The 11,766-nt window shown below is 34.6% G+C and overlaps 1 protein-coding gene across 9 annotated transcripts in view; it reads right to left on the reverse strand.

Moving 5' to 3' along the window:
• Positions 1-11,387, reverse strand: part of DMD (dystrophin) — a 745,980-nt gene extending 734,593 nt beyond the window's left edge. For all 9 annotated transcript variants that reach the window (XM_061349397.1, XM_061349396.1, XM_061349395.1 and 6 more), the window contains exons 1-4: positions 11,202-11,387; positions 10,167-10,348; positions 3,015-3,165; positions 709-828 (exon numbers count right to left, since the gene is read on the reverse strand). In XM_061349397.1, the coding sequence (XP_061205381.1) occupies positions 709-828; positions 3,015-3,165; positions 10,167-10,348; positions 11,202-11,354 (606 nt within the window). In that variant the 5' untranslated portion in view covers positions 11,355-11,387. The remainder of the gene's footprint in view (positions 1-708; positions 829-3,014; positions 3,166-10,166; positions 10,349-11,201) is intronic.
• Positions 11,388-11,766: the final 379 nt, after the last annotated feature.

Below are 11,766 nucleotides of genomic sequence, written 5' to 3' on the forward strand. Positions count from 1 at the left end.
CATGAGAAACTAACGGGAAAGAAATTATGACTTTCCTAAAAAAGAGCTTTAGAAAAAACAGTATGCTCTTAATATTTCTTGATAACCATTACTTGTCTACAAAAATATGATCCTGTAGACATTTACTATTTGGTTTTCCTTGTTTTTTAAAATTCCAATTTCAACTTTGTGGGACCATCATTTCTATAAAAAGACACGCTTATGCACGTTATTTAAAAGGAATGTGTCTTTAGGAACTTGACACTGGATAATGACACTTCATATTACTGTAACACCAAAATATACCACGTGTATCAGGTTTCCCATCAAAAGAATACTCTGTTCCAAATAACTCACACTCTGTTGAATCCTGTAGATTCTTACATGGAATATCCTTATCCTTAACTATAACACAGAATCATGTTACTTCTTCAGGAGTAATGAAATAGAGTTAAGAAATCAAAGACAAACACTTGTCTTTGGATAGATAAAAGAGGCAGATACTGAAGGAAACAAAAAACAAAATTAAGTTGCTCTCAGATATTTGATTTTTCCTTCAACATACATTAATGCATCCATCTATGCAAAAGTCATGTCCTACAGAAATATTTAAGATAACCCTCAGAAACACCTTCTGAGATACACCCAGTGCTACTAGCAGTTCTTCAAACTTATTAACACCTAATGTCCTTGACAGCTTTTTCTCTGAGACAGAAGTTCAGTCATTACCTGAAGCTGTTCTTCCAGTGCAGCAGTAGCTCTGTCTCCGCTGTTTTCATCCACCACCACCACCATATGGGTTAGAGAATTCACCTTGACTTGTTCCTGCTCCAAATCTTCTTGAAATGCCTATAGTTAAAGCAGATGTGTTAGAAAATGTGTTCCAAATTAAGAAAATGCTATGTCTTTGGAGTCCTACTGACTGATTAACTTGCATAACTAACCAACTATGGGAACTTTAAAATCATGTTGCTGTCAGTATTAAGTAATTTAATCTTATTTTGATGCCTTAGCGCACATACGCTAACCGGCATATTGGGCAGATTCCTATTCTTTTCACAAAAATAGCTTACTATTAACTCATTCACAAGTCCTAACCCTTGATACTATATTTCAGACAGAAAATTTGGCTTGAGAAAGCATTTGTTTAGTTGATGGAGTTGAATTACAGATATTGGTATATATGGATACACATCAACATACCAAGAGCATGCAAATTTTAAATAGCCAGTGGATTAGATTTTTGTACTTCATTTGAACTTTTTTTTTTTAATATGAAATATTAAAAATGGTATAGTTTGTCACTTAACGACTGCTTACTATCTTCGGCTTGGCACTCCTACATAATTTAATCAAATAGGATGAAACTCAGGACATGACTGAAGATTAGGAAACACACTCAGAACCCTTGTTTCACTTCAAACAGAAACCAGGAAACAACTGAATGAAAACAACTTGTTCTTTGACTTATGAATGAAACAAAGTATACATGCATAGAATTTTAATTGAAGTTAAACCCAAAACATTTTCTTTCCACCTTATTAACTAAATTGTGTTTTGTACAGAAAATGGATTTGATAAGTAATACACATAAATAAATAATGTTGACTAATCCATCACATTAAGAATGAAGAACTAGTATTTGGGAGAGAGGGATTTCTGCATGTCTTCACTGAATATTAAAATACAAGCTAAGTACCCATTTTTGCCAATATTAGAAAAAAACAACATAAAGAGATTGCATAAATACAGCTATTACATTTTAAATTGCTATTCAAATACAAAATGCATAGAAATAGGAATAAAGTTATTAAAGTCTTAGCACACATGTATTCAAAATCTTTCCTGTTTTCTTCTCTAATTACCATTCCATAATTATGCACTACCTTTCTTAAAAAAAGAAAATTTAACATCAGAATAAATGTTTAGCTACAAAAGCTGCATACTGAAATGCACTGTCCCCTCACAAGGCAAGCACAGATAGCACAAATAGCAGCAGTAGGCAGTGAATTTGAATTCTTCAGTAGCACTCCTTAATCAGAAAGCAGAAAAATCATCTTTCACCCAGAAGTGGATCATGCAGTCTTTTGCAGCTGGTTTCAGTTCAAACTGTTTTTCAGAATGATCTGCCCCCTAAAACCTGGAGTAGCACTGACACAGGCTGTCAAGCATCAAAATTTGAGATCTATCAATATACTATGGAACTGAACTGATTTGAACCACTGATGTAGAAACATTAACAGTAGATTTCCATTACCACACACATCATCTCTGTTCTATACTGTTCTGTGCCTCTATATCATTATCACCACGTGTCATGGATACATATATAAAGATATATGGATACATATATAAAGATATTAAAAAAATTAATATGAAGCTAGACAATTTAATCCAGTAAATGAAGCAAAGCTGTTACATAAATGACACAATCTCTCTCATTTTAATTTTTAATTATTTCAATTAAAGAATTGCCTTCATGGAATATAGAAGAAGTATGGCCAAATTCTCTCTTATACTTCATTTATTAGTTTTTTAGTTTTCATTAATTAAATATATTATTAAAACATTTTCTACGGTTAGAAACTGGAATTTATTTTACAGTGCTGTACAGTTAAATGTTCAGGGTCACGTGAGTCCTAACAAGATCATGCAGTCTAATTATAACTACTGCATCACTGCTACTACAGCATGCAACTAACAAACATGCAACATGCAAAAAGAATAAAACTCTGGTATTAAAAAACCTGATATATTCTTACTGTACTGTGTAATGAAAGGATGTTACAGTTGTCTCACACATTCCAGTGTATTGTTTATATTTAAAAAGAAATGTATTTTTTCATATAAGGATAAAAGTCAAGGTTGTGATAAAATAACTCTACAATACCTTGTTAATTGCATGAAAAAAGTCAATATTAAACCAAGACTCCATATTAATTTTCTATGCTCTAGTGGCAGAAGTAGAACTTTAAAAATGTCAAACACCCAATTTCATGTTTATGCTTTTGGCAGCATACCATACCATACCATACCTTATGTTCTTCTACTTGACGTTTTAGGTCTTCTAGATCTGGACCTAAGGGCTCCAAATCGATTTTCTTAGTCCTCTCTTCTGTTTTAGTCAACCAGTCAGCTAACTGCGCTAGCTGCTGATTCTGAAGATCCATTAGAATTTTATGTAAACTGGAAAACAGAGAAATACTCTTTTCAATTTATATATGAAAGAAAACAACAGGTGGAAATATCTGTTCTTTATACTTTTAACTGATTTTCATGAAGCTACATCACAAACCAGGATTTTAAAAGATATACTTTCAAATAGGTAACTAGATGAAACTTATTTTAAATTAGGCAAAATGTTTTGAAACTTTTATTTTTAGGACCTGAGTATTGCATATCATATACTGTCTGTTAAAGTTTTAGCCTCCAGTTGCATTTCCATTACAGCTGTTTCTACTATTTGGCTTCTTAAAACTTGTATTGTTTACCACAAGTACTTTGAAAAGTGCTCAGAAAGCTGTACTGACCAGACTTCCTGAAATTCAGGATATTAAACAGAAGGGACTGACGATTTTTCAGTTATTAAATGGAGAATGCTTTTCTGGCATTAAACAAGAAATACCTCAAGTTTTGCCTAAACAAACTATTTAGATAGCTCCAAAATGATCTGCCCAGAAATCCATTAAAAATCCTTCACTTACACTTGCCATCTTTGGAAATTCTCAAAACTTTCCTAAACAAAATCTTCTTCTTATCAGAAGTGTTTCCAAAATAAAGTGCAAACTATTGTTAAGCAGTAGAACTACAAGCAGTTATTTGTATTACCCCTCTTTCATATAACACAATTTTTACCTTTACTTAGATTTGACACAGCAAAGTCACCATCCTCAGTCACACTGAGCTTGGTGAAACCATTGTACATTTTAGTGCATTACTTACATCTCTAGAAGAACTCTTGCAGCAAAAAGTTAGTTAACTACTTTTGGAAGTCAACCTGGAGATTTGAAAACCTGAGTTTAACTTTCAGACTGGAGAAAACTGCTGTGTAAGAAAGATGTCAACTTCCTACTCTAATTGCACTCGTTTATTAGTTGGCATCTTGCTGGCTTCTTGAAAATATAGCCCAAATTAGAAAGCTATTGTAAATATCTTTCTGTGAGCAACAGCACCCAGAATTGCCCGATTTTTGGCATTGACATTTCACAGAATCATAAAATGGGTAGGGAAGGGACCTTAAAGATCATCAAGTTCCAACTCCCCTGCCATGGGCAGGGACACCCTGGTCGGTGAAAGCCCTATCCACCCTGGCCTTGAACACTGCCAGGGATGAAACAACTTCTTGAGGCAACCTTTTGGAGTGTCTCACCACTCTCAGAGTGAATAATATTCTCCTCATATTTAATCTAAATCTACCTTCTTTCAGTTTAAAGCCAATCCCCCTCATCCTGTCACTACATGTCCTTGTAAAGAGTTCCTCTGTATTTCTTTTAGGCTCCCACGAGGTACTGGAAGACTGTCATGAAGTCTTCCCTCAGCTTTCTTTTCTCCAAGCTGAATAAGCCCAACTCTCTTAGCCTGTCTTCATAGGAGAGGTGTTCCAGCCTTGTGGTTATCTTCATGGACTTCCCATGGTGGGTGAGGCATTGGAACAGGCTGTCCAAAGAAGTGATAAATGCTCCATCCCTGGCAGTGTTCAAGGCCAGGTTGGACAGAGCTTTGGGCGACATGGTCTAGTGTGAGATGTCCTTGCCCATGGCAAGTTGGAACAAGGTGATCTTAAAATCCTTCCCAACCGTAATCATTATATGATTCGTTCTATGATGCCATGGACTCACTCAATCAGGTCCACGTCCTTCTGTTGGGGACCCCAGAGCTGAACGCAGTATTGCAGGTGGGGTCTCACAAGAGCACAGTAGAGGGGCAGAACCACCTACCCCGCCCCACTGGCCACGCTCCTTTTGGTGCCGCCCACGATATAGTTGGCTTTCTGGGCTACAAGCACACACCTCCGGCTCCTGTTGAGCTTTTCATCAACCAACATCCCCAAGTCCTGCTCCTCAGGGCTGCTCTCAATGCAACTTCTGCCCAGCCTGTATTTGTATTTGGGATTTCCCCAACCCAGATGCCAATTTCTGTCACTGGTTGTTATTTATTTTCTATCTTTTTTAAAAAAAAACAAAACAAAGAAGTATTCCTTCCAGTTTTGAATCCTCTCAAAATGAGCCAAACATTTGGTCTCTGATTAAATATTTATACAATTATTAGTTCGTATTTATATACACTTAAAAATTAGTACTGTATACAATTGCTGTTTCCAGTGTTATTTCATGCTTTTGTTGAAGGTATCTCCGCTAACTCATATTCCATGCTTAGATACTATTACTCAGTTTGTAAGCAATCCTTGGATCATCTATATATTTAGGAATGCAAAATACTCTGAATCCTCTGCATATACTGGCACATTTTACACTCTAGGGCAGAGCTGCCATTTAGAAGGACCTAGAAAGGCTGGAGGGACAGACCAGGAGGAACTTTGCAATATTCAACAAAGACAAAAGCAAAGTCATGTGCATGGGAAGAACCCCTAGAATGGCATATTCTAGGACCTGATTAACTAACAGAATTCCAGAACTAAATCTAACTGAACATCCACCACTCTGGCATTGTCTTTGTACCTGTGAAATGACCTTTGCTTTAAAAAGAACAGGATACTAGATAAAAGACTTTCTCAAAATAAACTTTATCATGTGTATATAAATTATGAATTTACTATTCTTAAATCTGTGTTAAGTAAGGATTTATTTTTTTTCGTTACGAAACAGGATTTTAACTAGGTAACACAAATGCATAAACTCCAAGTACCCCAAAAGTAACAGACAACAAAAGATTGAATGAGATAGTTTTAAAACAGGGGTATAAAGAGAAAAATTCCCACAACTTGGGTATTTTAGTAATAAAAATGTAGCTGTTACCAGAAAAAAAAGAAAAGAAAAAAAAAAAGAAAAAAAAGAAAGAAAGAAAGAAAGAGCTGTTTGTACTTTTTTTTCCTTAGGGCACCCAAGAACACTATAATTTATCTCAGGATCATCACTTGCATCTGAATAGATTTAAAAAATTACTGGGGACTTCTGAAACAGAAACAATCAAGTCTTAGTAGCAACCATAGGAAGATGAGCCAAACCAGAGTCTCTTGAAATAGGAGTGCTAGTGGCAAGAAATGTGTCATGGATCTTCATGATCCATGATTTCATTTTTTTCTACTGGAAATAATGTGTTAATTATTGACCAAAATGACCAGAAGATACATGTAGTGTCTTTTCCACTCTAATCTTTCTCTTCATGAATGGAATACAGGAAGCTGATACCCTGCTTTACCATAACCCATGGCTCACAAAGGATTACCTATCTCAGATCTAAGCCAGTCTTTCCTAATTTTCCAGTGTGTCTTTTATTACCTTTCTTGATCTTCTAAACCAAGTTATAAATACTAAATACAATGCTTCAACCTAGAGATATCTTTTTAGCAATAAATGAAATAAATGGGGAAGAAAACCTTATAAAGTAAAGACAATCTGATTTTAGAAAACTAAGATATAATAAAATACTTATATACAGAACATTTATGTTATTCTGAAGCAAGGAGCATAAACTTGAAAATGAAAGTATTGCAGAAACAATTTAATCACAGTTGATTCTTAAACAAAAGAATGTTTCTTCCCATTCTCCAGGTACGCTCTGGTTTTCAAATTACTCCTATAAACATCTGATAGAGGTTTTAGTACTTATTTATATACCTCAGAAGATTATAATAATCTTTGTTTATGGTATGGCACTTATAAATTTTAAATACAGAATGATTTATCACTGAATTCAGTGTGCTTTAATAGTTGTGGAATTCTCCATAAAGCGGTAAACTGTATTAAGTTTTCTCTCTGGTGGTACATTTATCACTCTGAGACACTTTATTATAGAGCATCCTATTTAGGGAAGGGCAGGAGTAAGAAAAGAAAAATCAGGTTGTTTTCGTTCAGCATGATAATGCATTGCTTTCCAGAAGAGTCAATACATAGTGAATACATGGGAAATCCAATTTGGGCTGCTTTTACACAAAGGCATTGCTGTGTTCCAAACTTACTGTGGTATTTTGACCCTCTAAATCACTTTTCATATCACCCTTTCACTTTTACAGTATCCCTTTATCATTGTATCTTTCTCCTCTCTTCGTTGATTGCTTGTTTTTGTTTCCTCTGCGCTGATATTCCAACCGCTTAAATCACTTTTCCTATCGCCCTTTCACTTTTACAGTACCCCTTATCATTATCCCTTTCTCCTCTCTTTGTTGATTGCTTGCTTTTGTTTTCTCTGTGCTGCAAAGTGTTCTACTTTTTGCTACACTTCTTATTACCATTACAAAAGAGGATAGATGTTCGCATCTTCACAAAATCCATCTCTGAGTAAACATATCACTGTTGCCTTAAAAACTAGATTACAGCAATAAACTGGGAAGATTATGCTTTAAACTGAAATAGAAGATAGATTCCCAAGAGTTTAAATTGTGTACAATAACCCAGAAATATAGTACATTGTGATATGAAAGTTGTTCATAATCCTTCAGATGGGGTTGTTGCTCAATAGGTCAAAATTAGCCATATATAACTATTGAGACATTTTCTCTTGCCCTAGCCCAAAAAGTTAACTGAATTTATCACAGATTTTTTTTTTAGAAATTAAATAGTAACACAACATTCTCTGTGAAGCCCTTGACACTTAATTTCTTTTACTGATTTCATATTAACCATATATGACATAATTTAGAAGATACTGGACAATTCAGTTCCTGAGGAAATGAACTATAGCTGCATCGAGGACAGAAGTTTAATAAGTGGCATCAAAGGACAAAGTAGACACAGGACCACTCATAGAAGTGAGGTTGCTATTTGCATGTTGTTGATTTAAATGAAAATGAGTATGGCAAATAAAAACACCTGCAATAATGTATTATAGTATTCTCTCCAATAAAATAATAAAGGTGGAGGAAGTTAGGTTGAAATATCTGAAACCATCAACAATTTTATAGACTGTCAAAGAAAGATAAAGAAAATATCTCAACACTCAGTATCAAGCTAAAAATAAAAGAAATGTTTGGAATTACTAAGAACATATGGGAAAAAAAACCCACAAAGTACCACCAAACCAAAAACCCAACAGCAATAAAAAAATCCCACCCAAACAAACAAAAGGAGCTGTTATTCATATTGCTGAAAATCATGGTTTACCCTTCAATACTGAAGGCAATTCTGGTCCCCTTAAAAAAAAGATAAGGTAGAACTGGAAAAAAGCCTCTTGGAAGACCAAGACAAATAACTGAATAACTGAATATTTATGGAGAGAGCAAGGAAACATACATACTATTGACCCTCACTTTCAAAAGAGTAACTAGAAGGAATCACTTCAGCTACCAGTGAGAAATTAAAATAAGCTGCTCCTCATAATAGGTAAGAGGCCTACAGAATTCAGTGCCAAAGGATACCATAGATGCTAACAGCTCCAAGATGATACTGAATAAATAAATAGAAGGAAAGAAAAGATTACTAAATATGCAAAACTGCTTCCATCTCAGGAACTTACCTCAGCTGAAAGCAATCTGAGAACAGAAAAGTTCTATGGAGAACTTTATAACATAAGACATGCAGTATTAGTTCAGAATATTAGCCCAGTATTTGGTCACCAGAGCAACAAGCCTATGCAGCCCAATATTTGTTCTCCATGAATGGCAAAGGGAGATGGGGAGATGCTGGTTCAGGAGATCATTCTTTTTTCTTGTTATGTTACTGTCAAGATGCTGGGCTAGACCATGGTCAGACTACTAGAGAAATTCAGCTTTTATTAAAATCACGTACACAAAAGGACTTCGCTCACTCTCCAGCTATACTGAAGGAACAGACAGAAGAGTTTCTCAGTGCATTTTCATTGGAATTTTCTGTGAGAAAAATTAAGACTTCAGTAGAAAGATTTTATTGAAGTCTACCTAATTCAAAGTCCCCAAAAAGCCACCAAGGATCTCAGATTCAGGTTGTTTCCCAATGCATTAATTTGGTTTTATTGTAGAGAACAGCTGTATTTTTCAGGAATTATTACTGCTTGGCTATAAAGATGTTCATAGAGAAATTCAATTAATTTAAAACTTTCAACTTGATACAATGGTCAGCAAACTCCTTTACAGACAGGCCAGCACGTGCACAATATTCCTCATGACATGGCAATAGAATATGCAACAAAAGGTAGAACACTTTGCAGCACAGAGAAAACAAAAGCAAAGGGAATTTGAAAGGGAGTGTATATGTATGTACGTGTGTGTGTATGTATATATATGTGTGTGTATGTGTATCTCAGACAGGAATTAAAGGTAGAAATGAAAAAAGAGGGACAGAAAAACAGAAATGTGAAATATCAGGTAAGTAACTGACAATTTACTAAGATAAGGAATGTAACTTACAAAAAGCCCAGCTGCACTAACTTCCCTGGTTTAACCACTTTGTATCCTTCAAAACAAATTACTCCACTGTAGCACAATCAGAAGCTTTTACCTTTATGGAGTTCCTTATACTAGATGGCATTATGTAAATTCAAATTTTAAAGTAAGACATAGAAATCATAAAAAAAAGCTTCAAAGACTAAAATGACTAATTGTTACTTTTCTACTTTTACTTGTATTTCTACTTTAAGCTATACGACTTGCCCTATTTTGAAAGTTGTAACTTGTTCTCAGAGAAAATCACCACAATATTTCCTGGAAAGCTAAGCTCCCACTTATTATTTTCATGAGCTCAAGTTTTACAGGTCTTTAAGATTTGCTTTCCTTTTACTTTTGTATCTCAGTAAAGATTCTTTCTTTTGTAGCTAAATATTGTGTGTTATTTGTTGAAATAATCAAAATAGGTGAGGTAAGTTATATGAGTTTGGGTTAAAGTATTACTAGAGTCATTATTAATTGCCGATTTGTGTGGCTTCCAGTCTCGAAAAAACATGCAAGCTTCAAAGTCACTACACAGAAAACTTCAGGATAAAAAAAGATCTGAGATTGAATTTGGTTCACAGTGAAGTGAAAGGAAATCCCAACTGTTAATCAAGTTCAGTATTGTTCCAAACTCCATATATATTATTTTACCCAACATATTACTTACTTGCTTTGTTTTTCCATACTTGCTACCCTAAGACTTTCCCATCGAGAATTAAGTAGATTCATTTGTTCCTGGATTTCATTCTCTTCATCATCTGAAAGTTTTCCAATTGTTAAAAGTTGACTTCCAACTTGCAAAACATTGCCAACACGTCCTTGGTGGGCTGTTAACTCCATCATAAAACCCTGACAATAAAAAAAAACCCATAAAATCCAGTTTTAAGTTTGCTTCTTTGGAAGGAAAGAACAGACTTTGGAGAAATAGCCACCACTTCACAAACATGATTTTTAATTTTGCTTTTTATTTTTTCATCCCCTCCTCAAACCTCACAGAACAAAACAGAAATAAACATTTTCACATTCTGCATAGATAATAAAGTTCTTTAGTTTGGAGAAGAGGAGGCTGAGGGGTGACCTTATGACTTTCTACAAGTACCTGAAAAAAGGTTATAGTGAGGTGGGTATCATGTAGTAACAAGCGACAGGATGAGAGTAAACATCCTAAAGTTGCACCAGGGAAGGTTTAGAATGGGTATCAGGAAAAAGGTTTTCACTGAAAGGAATGCCAAGCATTGGAAAAGGCAGCCCAGGGAAGTGGTGGAGTCACCATTCCTGGAGTCATTTAAAATACATGTAAATGTGGTGCTTAGTGACATGGTTTAGCAGTGGAATCGGCAGCGTTAGGTTTACAGTTGGACTTGATGATCTTAAAGGTCTTTTCCAACGTAAACGATTCTATGATTCCAAGGCACAGTCTCCAGTACTACCTTTAAATACTCCAAATCTAATTTACACACACAGAGGAAAAACAAAACAAAATCAAAACTCCATAAACAAACAAACAAAAAAAAAACCAAAACCAACAACCAACCAACCAAAAAAACCACAACCAACCCCCAAACACACAACACAAAAACAAAACAAAAAAGCAAATGAAGAAAAAGGAATAAAACTAGAAATATGTTTGGTTTGTGGTTTTGACCTTATTATGGGATACAAGAAGATAAATGACTACTAAAGAATTGGCATAAACATATACCTCATGGGTGTGAAACTGCTCTTTAACAACTTCTACATCATTGGATATGTCTCCCTGTGCTTGTAATGCATCTTCAGCAGAGAGAAGCCATGTGAGTACTTCCTCTAAAGCAGTTTGGTAGTTTTCAAGATCCATTTCAGGTCCCATCCGCATGGTGCTGTATGTCTTTTCTTCAACAGTTTCTAAAAACTGATCAAAGCCAACATTTTAAGAGTAATACAGATAATGTTTTATCAGAAAATTCTACAAAGGAATAAAGAAAATGCCATTGTGTTGCATAAAAGCCCAACTTTTTATAAAATAAAAATACATCAGATGGCTAATGTGTGGAAGTAATTATTAGTATAAAATCAGTTAGTTGACTAAGATCATTTAAGATTCAGGGAAATAAAAATATCTCATATTAAATTATATATTTTACACTAGAATTCAAAATTCCTACCAAGTATTCTGAATAGTGACAATATTTAAATTACACCTATAGAGTGCTGTTATACATGTTTTTCAATAAATACCCAGATTTTTCATTTCAAGTTTACTGCTTCTTACTTAAGTATTTTCTCTT

Source organism: Neopsephotus bourkii, unplaced genomic scaffold (genome assembly GCF_033783945.1).
Source record: "Neopsephotus bourkii isolate Nb327-2 ecotype Australia unplaced genomic scaffold, CSIRO-AGI_Nbou_v1 NB_414, whole genome shotgun sequence".
Lineage (NCBI taxonomy): Eukaryota > Metazoa > Chordata > Aves > Psittaciformes > Psittacidae > Neopsephotus > Neopsephotus bourkii.